Source organism: Anarhichas minor, unplaced genomic scaffold (genome assembly GCF_050575085.1).
Source record: "Anarhichas minor isolate MPS153535 unplaced genomic scaffold, ASM5057508v1 ptg000026l, whole genome shotgun sequence".
NCBI classification, from domain to species: domain Eukaryota; kingdom Metazoa; phylum Chordata; class Actinopteri; order Perciformes; family Anarhichadidae; genus Anarhichas; species Anarhichas minor.
This window is the reverse complement of record NW_027466472.1, coordinates 3,742,507-3,758,727: the sequence shown is the minus strand read 5'-3', so window position 1 is coordinate 3,758,727 and position 16,221 is coordinate 3,742,507. Positions and strand designations below refer to the sequence as shown.

The window sequence follows — 16,221 nt, the reverse complement described above, 5'->3', positions numbered from 1 at the left end:
AACCTAAAATGAGTCAGAAAGTGAGACATGGCAACCCTTTTAATGTATTCAGCAAGGTTTTTCAGAAGCTTTGTGTGTGTGTGTGTGTGTGTGTGTGTGTGTGTGTGTGTGTGTGTGTGTGTGTCCCGTGCCTCTGCTGTCCGTCTGTCTGTCTTTTCCCTGCTCAAATGCCTGTCACGTCCCTCTGCCCTTTGCTTTGGACCATCAATGTCAACACTACGTTCCTGTGTGGATCTGATTTGTGACGTGGTCCTCTCACTTCTTTGCATTCCCTCCTCGCTTGGCAGCGATCAAATAGAGTAACATCAAAGACAGATGACGGAGAAATGTCAGATGTTGTTAAGGTCAGGAACCGGTGGCAAAAGTAATTTACCCATGTTATTTTGCTTGGCTGGTTACAAGGAACTGTGTATCCCTTGTTCTTTTGGTAAATTAAAAGTAGTCGATTTCTAAACGACACCCAGGGGCTCTATGAGTTAATTGCCTTTTGTGGGGCTCCAAAGGTGTTGTAAGATTACTGCTAAAATTAGGGCTTTATCTGAGGTTCGACCCACACACTCACACCTCCCACTCCCCTCTCTAACTGCAGCAGTGGCTGTTATTAAATCCCACATCAGTCAGCAGACATTCAAAGTGTTCCTTTCCTACTTCTCCTGTCACTTTGGACCCTTCACAACAGATGTTTAAAAATACCTGTTTCGGGGGCAGAGAAAGACTCTTTAAAATCACATCACATGTCAGCACATCACCTCGTCGCGCCAGTGGAGCTAAAAACAACCACAAATATAATACGTACGCTCATTTTATATTCGATTGAATGTAAAGTACAAGGGGAGACTGAATTTTCTGACAGTAAGTATTTATTTGTCGGTCCCCAGCTGATTAAGAAAGTAATGCCTCTGATGTGAAGTTTTGGTGTGGCCGTGGCAGAGCAGCGTGAGAGCAGAGTGTTTATAGAGAGTTGTGTATGTGTGTGTGTGTGTGTGTGTGTGCGTGTCTGCATGTGGGCACATTTAGACGAAGCAACTGGCGATGCTGGCAATGACGAGCCTTCTCTTTTGGAAAATGACACTGTTAGAAACACTGCAGCTGAGCCTGCTTCATTGTATTGGCAAATTAGCCGACAGTGGACACTGGATCATCTCCCATGTGATGTTAACAGCTAATCCCTTACTTAGGTCTTCCAGCAGTGAAAATGCTGCTATTTTATCATCCTATATTCTTTTTGTATTTGTATATGTTTTATTGGGGACATACACAACAATGGCTGTTATTTTTCTCTTACGGTTGATCATAGTTGTAGGCCTACTGTGCACTTAATTAACAGGATTAACTGGCTTTTCTGGTTATGTGTTTTTCATCATATGTGAGATTTGAGTCTGATGAACTTCAAATATGAGTTACTGTATTAACATGCATGTGTTAGGTTAGGTTTAGGGTTAGTTCGAGTTTTTTTGGTCTTTCAGTATGGATACATATTGACACCACGGAAACAATGCCAATGGAAAGTTAATTAGGATCCTTTGTTGTGGTGGACACACTTTAAATGCATTCATCCGAATATGAAACACTCAGGGCTAGTGACGTACTATAAACAGTGAGAAAGACTACTTTCCATATTCTGCTGGGATGGGAGGTGGACGCAAACACAAGACTTTCAACCGGGAGGCCAGTGTTTGATCCCAAAGTGTTGTTGGGTTATGGTGAAGTTACGTTCATGATGTGTTTACGTTTCTTCCTTAGTTTACGTTGTTATTTTAGGCCCAACTATGATGGTGGTGGTAGTGCACTGAGGTCATGGTTATTTCACGTATTTCTGTGAGATCATAATGGTCATTAATGGTTGTTCATGTGCCGTATTCATCAGTACACCAACCCTGTCTCCCAAAACCTGTATGTAGACTAGAATACAAATTATTTATTTTCTTTGCTTCCTGGAAGTGCTACTTTTTTGTACCGTATGCAAGTTATCACATCCTCAGTCCCATTTGTGATTAGCTCTAGGCAACGAAAGCGCACTTCCTGACTTGCTGTGAATGCTTAACACGGGTGAATTTAGTTGTGATAATGTTTTTGAGGGAAATACCATCAACACAGACCTCAACATTATTGTTGTGAGAGAGCTGTGCTGTAGCCCCAGCAGCCATTAATCTTCAGATTTAATTGTCTTGCATATGATTATCATTCATAAGTTCATGCTTTTTTGCATTGTGGGGATTTTAATGATTTTCAATATTTATTAAAAGACTACGATCTCAAACAGCACACATTTTTTTGTGAATCTTCTATTAAGGGCTTCCAGCCAGTTCCCTGTACAGTATATACCAGTATAACAAACCTTCACATAGACTATTTAGACAAATTATACATCCAATAAAAATGTAAACATTTTATTTTGTTTAAGATTTGACATTTTAAAGCCTAAAGTTCAAACGGCCCCCATGGAGTTATGTGAATCACTAATTACACCGGCTGGCAAATATCAAAATCACAATCAGAATCAGAATCAGAACCGTTTATTGCCATGGTATGTTGAACATACAAGGAATTTGAAATGAATATTGACATATTGACAAATTGGAGCAATTGAAATGATATGCCTGAGGCAGTTGCACTATACATCAACACAACATTGTTAGTGAGCCGTAATGTATGTACTTTTCTAAGAGGATGAGTAATTCAGATAGTTGAGGGTTGAAAGGCCAATGAATCATGCTTGTAAACATGTCTGCTCTGAGGGTACTGTAGTTTTGATCTTTCCTCTCGGTGGTATGGGTATATTATAATGTTAGTTATCAATCAACTGAAGCTCAATGTGCTGCTGAAGGGTCTAACAAAATGACCATGTTTGTTTTAGAGCCGAAATTCAATTGACTATCGCACGTCCTTATGTCTTACAGGTTTTGAGCTTCAGCTGAGGATGGCAGGAGATTCTCGAATCCTCATGGACCACAACATGGAGATAGGAGTCACACCTGCACAGGTAAAGATTCACATCCACTACTGGTCAAACACTGCACTGATCACTACGATTTCCTCACAGCAGGGACAGACGATGTGAGAGAGAGGCGTCATGCTGATGGGGGCTCATAGAGCGAGCAGAGGACAAAAAGGAGATGGAGAAGATCTAGAGAGACGGGAATGATTAGTACGAGGACAGAGCGAAGTGTGTGAGAAAGGAAACCAGACTGATTGCTTCCCATTAATTGATTAGTTGATTGCTTTATAGATTAAATAAACAGTACAGGTTATAGATCAAGTTCCATAAAGTGTAACATAACCTGTTTCTTTAGTTCACATAAATATATAGCTGAGTTGGCTTGGCAGTGGAGGTAAAGAAATAAGGAAGAGACACCCCACCCACTCCCATTAACGGATGGTGGAGTGGCACTGGTTATCGGTCCTGATTCCCCAGCTGATTGGAACTTATGCTGTCTCCCCAAGCGCAGCCACAAAGACTCAAAGAGAGAAACCAATCACCATTTACTCCTGCCACGAAAAGAGTACTAATGAATTTGTTTATCGACCATCACCCTCACGGACCGTATTGACTACAAAGGCCAAAGATTAGGTGACATTCCTGGTGACAGCTTCATCCATCACTAAATTAGTCCAACCCCAAAGTGTGGAAATGAATGGGCCTATTTTAGCTGTCATTTAAAATGAAGTAGTGATTAAAAACTATTTAAAAGACAACAATTGTGTACATTAACTGATGTTGTCAGTGAAAAGTGTCACTCTAAGAAATGGTGGACTGACTGTGTTCTGAATCTATAGCTGATCCACTATCCCTGAGCACAGTTGGTAAAAAGGGAGCCCATTGACATCTAGTGAATGCCTTGTCATCAAGCTACTAATTGCGATGCCATTCAATGAGCATTGTCTTTCAATTCTCCTTTGTCACAACGTTCCTTAAACAGGGATCACTTCAAATCAATATCTGAAAACTCAATACTGCACATGCAGGCCGGACCTGGTGTGCATGTGCACAGGACTGCAGTGAAACAGCACATGTCATTAACAAGAAACCATCCTGAATAAAGCTGTCTGACAGATTTTATTTTCCAGGCCCTGCGATCAAATGCACCAAAGGGTATTCTAGTACCTTAGATGTCCATCCCCAGCTGAACTGGGAGAGTGGTCGTCTATGTGATAGAGCAGAGGAGCAGTCACTGTAACCACAATAGGACGTAACTTGTCTGGTGATGTGAGCATGACTCTAGAGAGAGATGGATCCCAGGTGTCCTCTTCGAAGCGAGAGATTCAGAGGGCACGGGAGCTGTTTTCTTGCCTCGACACAATGCATTTCAATTATCAACTCAGATTGGAAAGTGTCAGTGTGCTGTCCTTGGTGTGTTTGAAAGGTGCCCTGAAACTTTGTCCTCCAGCATGTGTGTCGTCCTCTCTGTATATATGCACGTCTCCAAAGACCAGCAACTGCCCCCTGCAGGACTACAATGCCAGGCTGTGTGGTAGTCTTTGTTTTTCATAAGCCTGAATGTTCTAGATTCTAGAACATACAATATCAGAATCCTACATCTAGTGCAGGAAAGCTGGTTTCCAGATAAGCGCAATATGTGTGCCAAGGCATATGCCAATCTTTTTGAGGATGCCATAAGGGGCTATTGGGGGAGGATGGAGGATCTTTTCCTATCCAAGCCTGCCAATGTCCCATGGGGTGCAAGGGGAGGGAACACAGGGGACAGGGAGGGAGGCAGGGCACAGCTGTGGAGCCAGATCGCCTCGCTGGAGCTGGGCCAACATAGACAAAGACCTGGGCGTCCTTGTGTTCCTGTTGTGTCCTTACTCTCTCTTTCTCCCTCCATATGTGTGCATACACTGACACCTACAATGTCATTGTGGAGTAGCACAGAGCAGTGACTTTATAACGGTTGGTAATTGTATTTGCCTTCATGCCAGAAGAACAGAGCAGTGTGCTTTTGCGCAGGCTGAAAGAAAATCTCATTAAAAAAGTTAACACCTACATCCTCCTGTACACACTCAATAAAGCTTTTGAGAAAATATTAATGAAAAGAAATCAGAAGAAAGTGTCTCCAGTAAAGTACACTCATGTGGAGAAAAACTTAAATTGTGACTGTTCTCTCTCCGTCTTTCTTTCTTTGCTTGCTTTCTTTCATTCTCCTCCTTCCCATTGCTTCTCTCTTTCTCTTTCTCTTTCCTCCAGGTGAAGAAGCTTCCTAAACACTTGCGGGAGGCTCAGATCTCGACTGAGCGAACCCACCTGATTTCTGACCCGGCGAAGAAGCCACGTCAACGATATGTGCAGAAGGACGGCAAGTGCAACGTTCATCATGGAAACGTGCAAGAGACCTACCGATACCTCAGTGACTTGTTCACTACGCTGGTGGACCTACGCTGGCGTCTTAGTCTCTTCATTTTCACCTTGGTCTATATAGTCAACTGGCTTTTCTTTGGCTTTCTGTGGTGGCTGATAGCGCTAATCCGTGGGGATCTGGTGCATGCTGATGAGGAGGGCTGGACCCCTTGTGTGGAGAACCTCAACAGTTTTGTCTCAGCCTTCCTCTTCTCCATTGAAACAGAGACCACCATTGGGTACGGTTATCGTGTAATCACAGAAAAATGCCCCGAGGGTATTATTCTGCTTTTGGTGCAGGCCATCTTGGGTTCCATTGTTAACGCCATGATGGTGGGCTGCATGTTTGTCAAGATCTCACAGCCAAAGAACCGCGCCGAGACCCTCATGTTCTCGCACAATGCTGTCATATCGGTGCGAGACAACAAGATGTGCCTGATGTTTCGGGTGGGAGACCTGAGGAACTCTCACATCGTGGAGGCATCGATCCGAGCGAAGCTGATCCGCTCGCAGCAGACCAAGGAGGGGGAGTTCATCCCGCTCAACCAGACTGACATCAACATCGGCTTTGACACGGGAGATGACCGGCTTTTCCTGGTGTCGCCCCTGATCATCTCTCACGAGATCAACGAGAGGAGCCCCTTCTGGGAGATGACACTGACGCAAATGGAGAAGGAGGAGTTCGAGATTGTGGTTATCCTTGAGGGCATGGTCGAAGCCACAGGTATGAAGCAGTGGGGGGATGATAAGGGGAAGGGGGGGAAGGTGGAATGGGAGGACACATGGATGATGGGTGGACTAATAGTGAGAGGCAGAGATCGATGAAATAGTAGATGCAGGAAGTGTGCTGAGTGGGAGGTATGGGAAGATGGACAAATGGATGGAAAGAGAGAAGAGGTTTACATGGAAAGATAAATGGCTTTACAGAGAGGAGGGGCAGTAGTAAGTACCTGTAAATGCTGCAGATTGCAAAAGACAAAATGGTCATGGGTGGAAAGACAGAGAGACTAACTCAATAGATAATAAACTCTCTAAGTGAGACATAAATAATATTAATGAATCTCTTGAAGTTGTAATGGAGATCTTAATATTTCAACAATTTCATAACAGCTGACAAATGTTTGGAGGAAGGTTGCAATTGTTTCCTTCATTACTCATTCAACTGCAGTTGTTGTCTTCATTACCATACGATCTCTACATTTTTAAAATCATTTGTTGCTTCAACTGAGGCAGAAAGCTGATCACGTCCCAACTGCCTTGCAAATGTTCCTCTGTACTCACTGCAGCCAGCATCTCCACTGTTGCTACGTCAAGGTTATGTCTTTGATATTGTGTATTTCAAAATGAGTAAAGTGTAGCTACACTGCTGGTCCGTGTTTTGGGTAAAGGCCAAGCAGCCCTGAAAAGTGCTCCAGGCTGGTTACATTTTAAGAGGCAGACATGACCCGGTGTTTCTGTAAAGTTCCACAAAGCTCCTATTTCCCAGAATGAGTCTGTGTTCAAGGCCACAAGAGAAAATGTAGCATCTTCAACTCAACGATGATTGTTTTACAAAGACACAAAGTACGATATTTAAAGCTAATGTTTTATCTTTTATTTTTTAAAGAAACATTTACAGCATGATGGACCATATAGCTTGCTGTTAATATGCTGTTCTAATCTGTTTTTTGTGGCGCATTAGCTAAATCAAGTATTGTTTATATGCCTAAGTTGCATTGTTATTTGCCTTTATACAAAGACGAATTACATTCGACTCATTTGAAATACATTGCATTATACATGTTACTAATTTACTTTATATATTATTATAGTACCTCGCATCAGTAAATGAGACACACTGGTTGATTAGGAGCATTTTGTCGACACAAATGTCTTTTTAAAAACATACAACGTACAAAACATCAAGCTCTCTAGTGCGAGCAGGCATGGCTTTGCATGCATCTCAACATTTCTGCTCTATTTCATTTTGGATTTTTTATTTTTTTTACTTCCTCCAAAGCACCAGTAGTCATCATGCTTTCTGCTCATGCTGGCAGATACTTGACTCAGGCATTAAATCACCTTTCGCTTCACCGGCAGAGACCATTGCATCATGCGAGGGCTATGTCGTCACCGTCCTTGACCGCTATTCACCAGACCAATCTGACCATCCAGTAGCCCTCCCCTACTTCCTTCCCCTGTTAACCTCAATGAGATTTGTTAAACAGGTCACATTGAAATTGTAGGATAGCTCAATGGAAAGTATTTCTTAACCCTTTTCATAGCTTTTGCCATAATAATATTAGTGTTCTAATTTTGTCTTCAGCTTTAACAAGTATGTATATAATAGATTGCATTTGACACACATGGTGAAGTCAGGATGGTACTAACAAAAAAGACAAGACCCTGAACCAGTGGGGTTAGATTAGCCTGTAATAAGTACTTTTCATTGATAATAATCGTGTCTTTTTAATTATGGTATGAAGGTCCTAAGGTTACAAACATTCAAATGTATGCCTGAGTTAGCACCCCCACATCTTATTTTAAAAGTGATACATTTGCTGTCCATGTAGCAATGAATGGGTGGCCAATGCTGTGGTATGCAAAACATATTTCCTTTATCTGATTCAACAGGAAAGAATATTAATATTGTTAAATCTCCAGGAGTAATGCCAGGGGAGAGATCCAGTACAAACCTCATTTACTATTTTTTTTTTGAAGTTGGAGAATAAACATTTATGGGTCATATGAAGCAAGTAATTATTTCATAAACTCAATCAAACGGAGAAAGATTAATACCAGCATCTCATGATGTCCATGAATTGCTCATGCTTCACATACCCTGGAGTAAAAACTCACTATTAAACAAAAATATTTACCAAATCACAAGGTGGATGCTTGAGTTTGGAAGTGACAGATAAGTGGGTGGAGAAATGGCATCATTTTCTCTTTAATGGCCGGCCATCGCTTGTTTTCTCCGACACATCTGTGGTTTCAAGCAGAATTGTGAGTCAGGGTCTGGAAATCGCTAACAGCATTTGTTTCCCGGGCACTCCCACAGCATTTTGGAATAAAAATGAAAACAAAAGGATGACTTGCTAAAAAACATTCTGCCATCCTACTTGATAACACAGTGTAACTGCTCTAATGAAAATATATAAATACGGACAACCTACAATACACTCAATAACATTCCCTCAGTTGATGAATGCAGAGCAGATACAAAATGTTACAACACTATAAAAATATGCAATCAGATCTCATATTCATAATAGTTATAATTTATCATGAAACTAGATGTACAAGCATGTTTATTTTTCCGAATATCAAAAGCAACCTAGTCTTGCATAGCCAGACCTATCTCCTCAGCGCTGTGTCAGCACTAAAGAAAGATCTGGCTTCACACATTATCATTCCTCCATAGGTATAAAACGATCTGGCTTCGTTGTATTTCTGTAAACCAATCACAGTCGTCAATGCAAAGGATGCAGCGATGGTGTCCTTAACACGAAGATAGAGGAAAGGGAGGAGAAAGGTGATTGAAATACACAACCAATAGAGTGCTGCAGGTAGGAGTCATTTTTTAGGCCAACCCGTGAATGATCTTCGCAATGGTTCCCCCGACAAAAAGCCAATGGGATTTTGGATAATTGCAGAAGCGCTGTGGCAAACAAATGTTTTGTTTTGTTCAGCAAGACAAGTGATGATCATTTTTTTGAATGCACTCTGCAGAAGTAAAATCTAATGTGAGGCTGGAAACGAACTACACCACGGTCGCATGAGCAGGAATATGCACAAGGTTGTAAAGAAGGACTTGTCAGCGTGATGATGTTTTGTAGTATCATATAGCCATTTGTTTGCATTATTTTCTAAGACAGGTAAAAGCTTCAAATTTCACAAGAGGGGTAACATGCTGACATATTTAATGTCGTGGAACAAAACATTAAAACTTAACTCTTAAACGTAAACTTTATTTCAGCCATCTAACCAAAAACCTTTGACTTTGATACGAGGGAACAGAAGTGCAAAAATGCTAACTTAAGTCCTTCTTCCAAAGCGACTCCCCCAAAATTGTCATTATAAATGTAAACAGCGAACATAGCTATTGTTAGTATTCTGTCAAGCTAGCAGTTTGTACAAGACGAGCAAGGCAGAATACACGCAGATAGGTAGCTCGTCTAATTGTAACATTTTGCAGAGAGTTTCCCAGAGCAATTGATTCATTGATTGCTGTCAGGATTTAATGAGAATTTAAACATAAAAATCCCAAATGTTTTTGAATAAGATTACCAACCCTATTTTGAAGTGAATAAATATTTTCCTTCTGGTAGTTTTTTTTGAAAATTCCAAGGAAAGTTTGCTGAAATTGAATTGTAATTTATTGGCAATTTCCACTCATTTATAGTGTAATAAAAACACATCCTTAATAGGTTTGCTGAAATTGTCAATGGTTTCCTGTTCAAATTGAATATTGACGTGATGTTATTTTACAGCACAGTTTTGGATAACATTAAAGGGAAAGTTAGCTCAATTTACATTATAATGTTAATAATGTTTAAACTCTCAAAAACTCTTGGTTTGCTGAAATTGTCAATGAAGGTCTGTTCAGGATGACCTCGACTTTGACCAGGAAAAAAACTCTAAAAGTAATTGTAACGGTAAAACAAAAATAAAAATGCTGCAGTCATTATTGGACTTATTTTGGTTGCATATGGTTGTGGCAGAATTGCAGACAAAGAACTACAAATACACCAAATGGTGCAGTAAAAAAATATTTGGGTGCAGGTAAAAAAAAAGTGTTGGTGCATGTGATTTTAAAAGTTACATGCAAATTTTATCTTTTACAGAAAGCAAAACATATTTTTAATTTTACACAGATTTAATTTACCAATCCATCTAAACATTTTATTTCATAGTACAAATACAAGAATATCAAATAATGGTAAAGTGCAGTTTGGTGCCCAGTGGCTCTGTATATGCTATCATAAGAAATTTAGTTTTATCATCAGCCACCATCCCTTGTGTAAATATTTTAAGTGGTAAGGCATTTATTAGATGGAAAATCATCAGCAACTAAACTGCATTCTGTGTTATTATAGCTGTCTACAAATAGCCGAGGGATCCCTAGACCCAAGATGTTTATGCACCCTGCCAATTTATTTCCCATATCTTGTCTTTGTTGGAGACTTCTTCTATGAAGTTAGTTAACTTACAGTTTCAAACACAAGATTATGCTGCAGTTTATTGTTACGTTTCTGGTACTTGTTCTGCTGTGCCGGAGGCCCAGTCATGTGCGTTGGTGTTGCCGACAACAAACCTTGTTTTCATTACTGAAGTGTCTCTGAAGACAGCAGATTTATTGTTGCTTTGTCCCCTATTTTCTTGCAAATTATTTATATATTAAATAATGCCTGGTTTATGCCATCATGTTAATATGAAAATATACAGATACACTGTAACTGCTGATAATCTGTTACCAATATATATTTATTTTAAAAGGAACACACTGTTGTTATTGATGCAGAGTGATTAAAACCAGGCCCAGCCAATGTCATAGTTGGAGAGCCACATTTCCATGAGTTTCAATCCCCTAGTTCTGGACCTGCAGTTCAAGCATATACTGTACATACATATATATATATGATAATATCCTTTGCAATTTTGACACCTCCAGGCACTACGTGTCACCGCTGTAGTTTTGTTCATTTTGCTGTTTTTTTGGTAGCTGTTTGTGTAAGGATTCATAATTTGCATTCCACATTGTCCTTGGAGTTGTAACCAGATTTAACCTTTTTTCACAATTGAATGGTGATATGTTATAGGCTAGAGGTGTTCTAGGTGTTTTTCACGGCAGACATGAATTATATTTGACATGTAGGCTCTGACCTTGTCTGACCTGGATAAGTCAACCTAAACACAGCACAGACTGGGGAGTGGCGATAAAACCTTTCACCCAGGGAAAGTCTACAGGTGGATGCTGGTGGGATGTCCTGCAATGACATTCTGACATTCAAGCAAACGTGTGACTAATAATTTTCATTTTGGTGTGCCAGTAAGCCAGCATAAATGGAAAGCAACCGTTATGGAGTTATTAAATACACCTCAATGTCTGTTGTGAGAAAGATGTGTTGGTAACAGAGTGGTGACTTCATTGTTTCCTCTTCCTCACTCACACATCATTCATATTCAAAGACCATGTGCTCTTGCATGCTTTATCCTGTTTGCTATTTTAAGTTGAAAAGTGTTTTGGCCGCTCTGATTGCTGAGGTGACGCTAACGCTTAGCTCCGGCCCGGGCTGGGCCTAGAACATATTCATATCCACAAAAGAGGAGCCCTGTAGAAAAGGTTCAGGAACCACTGTGCTAAGCTGTGTGTGTGTGTGTGTGTGTGTGTGTGTGTGTGTGTGTGTGTGTGTGTGTGTGTGTGTGTGTGTGTGTGTGTGTTACATGCTGTGGAAATACAGTTTTTGCAAAGCAAGAAGCTACTAAACTCACACCCTTGATTGCTTCATTTTTGTTGCTTTGCCGCTGTTGGTCTGGTGGAGAACCACGGTTAGTTGAGTTGTATTTCCAGAGTCTAAATAATGTGAAACAAATACAGGACATGTGTCTGCATGGCAGTGTGTTGTGTTCATGTGCTCGTGTGAAGATGTGTAGTAAACCTGGTTGTCGTGAAAAGAATAATTATTAATAATTATTCAAATGTTTTTTTATTTAAATGGCTGGTGCTCATCTGCGATCTCTCAAGTCTTGAAGCACATGAACACATCACAGCACAATTGTCTCCTACGCACAGTGCACCCAGCAGCACACTTTTTCAACCAACTTTTTTAACATAAAAACAGTTATTTTTTATAAAAGATGCAAGAGGGAAGAGCCAATTCACTCCTTTGGAGCCAAGAGCTTAGCAGCACAGGGAAGCGGAACACATTACCATACATACTGTGTTACTGTTGGTATTGAAAAATGGAAAGTACGTCTTCAAATACTATTAGTCTGTAGTATTCTAATAGCTGTATGTGAAAAATGTTTGTGCGCGTGTGGCGTGGTACATTTTGATTTTGTATTTGTGAATTTGTGAATGATCTAATCCCTCAAGAAGTGACTACTATCTAATATTGTTTTGTTTTCAAATCACAAAAATCAACACAATACCAATGCATCAGCCAAATACTGTAGCAGTGGCTGTAGAGAGTCTCAATCATCCTGTTTATATGACATCAAGAAGTATAAGTCAAAAGCCCCTGAACTCTTGAATTGTGACAAAACCTTAATAAAATGAAATGCTAATAGGACAAGATACTAATAGATCTTCACACCACAACGTTATGTATTTGGAATCCCAGGTATTAGCTAAACTAAGAATTTAAAACCAACACATCAAACAATATTCCAACACCCTTAACAAACACTATAGAGAATCCTTCATAGTGACTGAAAGACATTGTATTGTCTTTGATGATCCAGTCACAGAAATAACAAACATTTCACAAGTTAAATGTGGAAACTAGGCCGCTCATATCCGGAGGGAATGCTGATGAAAAGGTGCAAAAGCCTCGCCTTCCACCGTGTCATTCGACAAAATATCAATTTGGCATCTACATCTATTTTAGAACACATGCTTGATGTTATTGGTGATGTTATGCATTTACAGATAGAACATTATGTAACTCAACAGCTGGGCGAGCAAAGCATCTATGGGGAGGCAGATGTTTCCAGTTTAAAGCAATACTCCACCCAAAATCTATCCTTCTCACCCCCTGCAGGCTTAAAGAGTGACTGTGTGAATGTGTTGCGGGGTTCGCTTGGGATCCCTGTAATAACTGTTAGACCAATAAGTCAAACACAAGAATGGAAAATAAGAATCATATGTCTCCTTATGAAGCTGAACATTTCAAAGTTGAAATGAAGTTTCTCGGTGAGAGTGGGAAGGACAGTGCCTGCTTGTGACACAAGCCGACTTGCCGTCAGCTTAACAGTCCTTCAGGGCTGCTACAACAAGCTAAGTTTTGCATTGGCTAACTGACAAAGCTAGCTACTGCTGGAAAAAAGGGAAAGAAATCTGAAAAAAAGGAAATCTGAAAAGGCCTAAAGACTCTTTCTCATTCCCGAATTGTCACATATGAAAGCTGGGTCAGGACCCCTTGGTGTCACTTAGGTTTAGCCAACACAACTATTTGTTTAGGTTCTGGTTTGGGTTAAAATGACATAACCAGTAATTTACGTTGCCTACGTTATGTGACATAAATTAAGAACATTACGAAAGGATTGTAATCAGAATAAGGATAAAAAATTTGAGAAAAAATATTTAATATAACTGAAATTTGGTAATGGTAACCTTCACTACCTCTCTCCTTTCTTTACTATTCAGGTGGGCATTTGTTTTAGCCTTAAGTAGCAGTGAGCACATTTTTCTTATTTATGCTAATGTTGAATACACAAGAGAGATGATAGTGGCTAGCTTGCTCGCCGCTAATGAGGGTGTATATTGTTACCACTAAATCCTGTTCATACCTTACAGTAACACTGGGCTATTACATCTGTGACTTATTGTGTGTTTTGTAATACCTATTCAGTATTTATTTCTTAATGTTTGTTTCACAATAAGCCATTAGCTGCATGGCTAACTTTCTGCAGCTCAGCTTTTCTTGCTCCATATTTTTCACTGCCGGAAAAACACAGATGTAATTAATAACAGTACAGGGAAGTTGGGCCTTTAGCATTGACTTTTCAAAAAGCCAAGTCTTTTAACTTTTAACTCTGGAATACAAATTTGTTTTACTGACTTGAAAGACACCTCCGAAAATATTATTGACACTTTTTTTAACGTTGTGTGAAAATTTGACATGTCATTTATGAACCAAACAGCTCACACCTTCTACTATTAGATACCTGGTGTTTCACACATTATGGTATTCACAACCATGACGGCAACACTGTGCAGGTCTTGGCCCTTTCACAGTTTTTACAGTTCTTGTATAACCATGACTAATTTGCAGATTCTCTCTCTCTTTCTCCCTACATGTCTTTCCATCTGTGTGTGTGTGTGTGTGTGTGTGTGTTTGTTTACCTGATTGTGTGCATGTGTGTGCATGTGGACACATACACCTATTCATACCTGTGACAGGGATGACATGTCAGGCACGGAGTTCCTACCTGGACACAGAGGTGCTTTGGGGCTACCGCTTCACACCGGTTCTCTCCCTGGAGAAGGGCTTCTACGAGGTCGACTACAACAACTTCCATGAGATCTACGAGACCAACACCCCCACCTGCAGCGCCAAGGAGCTAGCTGCTAAGCTTCGGGATGGGCCACTATTGCCTCAGCTTTCGCTCCTTAGCCCTGACCCCAAAACGCATAGTACTTTTGACGCCCTAAACCGCCTGTCCGAACGGGACCCACTCAGCCCAGATGAGGACAAGGAGGAGAGAGATTCAGGGGGTGACAGAGGAGAGACCAATGGCTCAGCTGCTGCTTTGGAGGATCCGCCCGTTGCTGACGGACTGCCTGACTGATGTGATTGGCGGCCACATCAGCTAAAACCCCAGGAGAGACTGGACATGAGGACAGGACAATATAATGCTTCATTTAGTCAACGGCCAGCTTGTTCCATTGCAATGCTCGGAGATACCAGAACTCCGTCTCCAGCCCCCGACTCATGCAATACTCCTCTACTAGAGTCTCAATCTATAGTATAGATTGGTTTTGTAGACACGTAAGTACGCATACACTGACACACGTACAGTATCTATATCTACACTAAAAGGTTGGTGGTCGGATTGTCTTTTTATAATCGTAACAACCACTTACTGCTGTAACAGCTGTAAGTTGTATAACGTAAACTTGAGCTGAAACTGGTAGCCATGACAGAGTACCATGGGCGTATTATGGATACCCCAGTATTCTCATTTAAGAGTGTGTTGATTCAGCTTCATTTGAACAGAATCACTCTCATAACACAGCTAACGTGTCTGACAGCAGCTTTTGAGTGATAATTCAGTGATTAAATCAACCTTGTTATTGATGTTTTTTGTTTTATTTTCTTTATGTGGGAGATTAATATTTCCTTTTTCTGGCAGTGTTGTTATTATTCTTTGTCAGAAACTCAATTCACCAAGGAGGAAATGCATAAAGCTTCTAGTTCGCAAAGGCGAGAAAAAATAATGGAAATGTGTTCTAAGAAAGGCAATGTGTATCAGCAACTACTATCCAAATGTATTTGTTCACACTTTCTTCATGGTTGTGCTGTCGTAAATACCCTCATTGTGTGTCTCCCCAGCATACTGGGAGCCTTGACCCAAAAGAAACCAGCTAGTACCTCATTTCAGTCATTTTCAGGGATTTGAAATGAACAATAAGAACAAGGCAATTGCTGGTAAAAAGCTGTATATGCCACTGACTGATTATTTTGAAAACTTTTTGACTGATTAAAGATTTAATTCCCCTTCCCGCTGCATCAACTAAAACATTAATTACAAGCCCTTTTCTAGGGACAGAAAGCACAATTTCCCACGAGGTGACACACTGACCTGACCCTGGCTGATGCATGTCAGTCCTACTTAAAAGTGACATTCAAATATTTATATATAACGATTTATTTGAAATGTTCTTTATTTCTATACAGTACACACATGAATATTTCAAATACTCCACAAGCAAAATGAAACGTCCATTGTATCCTATGTTTGTTTTCTTTTTGTTTTAAATATTGAAAAGATATCCAACCACGATGTTTTTCAGCAACATGAAAGTTAAGTCTACTGAAGATAGAAGCAGGTTTTCTGTCAAATCCAACAAGTTTAGTAGATGGCAAGCTCATCACCCACAATATTTGCCTATTTGCCTTCCTCGTAGTTATTTCCTCTGAACTTCGTCTATAGTGTTCACCTTATTTTAATTCTTCTTT

The 16,221-nt window shown here is 40.3% G+C and overlaps 1 protein-coding gene across 1 annotated transcript; it reads left to right on the top strand.

The window, feature by feature from the left end:
- The first annotated feature begins 2,899 nt into the window (after nucleotides 1-2,899).
- On the top strand, nucleotides 2,900-14,830 carry kcnj5 (potassium inwardly rectifying channel subfamily J member 5). The gene is made up of 3 exons (XM_076100281.1): nucleotides 2,900-2,983; nucleotides 5,186-6,059; nucleotides 14,442-14,830. Exons 1-3 carry the CDS (start codon nucleotides 2,921-2,923, stop codon nucleotides 14,828-14,830), a joined length of 1,326 nt encoding a protein of 441 aa, XP_075956396.1. The 5' UTR covers nucleotides 2,900-2,920.
- Nucleotides 14,831-16,221: the final 1,391 nt, after the last annotated feature.

Bases quoted from the DNA above. Each gene is read 5' to 3' on its own strand.
- kcnj5 (XM_076100281.1), top strand. From the start codon at position 2,921: ATGGCAGGAGATTCTCGAATCCTCATGGACCACAACATGGAGATAGGA. The intron at 2,984-5,185 runs GTAAAGATTCAC...TCTTTCCTCCAG, and splicing joins TAGGAGTCACACCTGCACAG to GTGAAGAAGCTTCCTAAACA. The intron at 6,060-14,441 runs GTATGAAGCAGT...TACCTGTGACAG, and splicing joins GGGCATGGTCGAAGCCACAG to GGATGACATGTCAGGCACGG.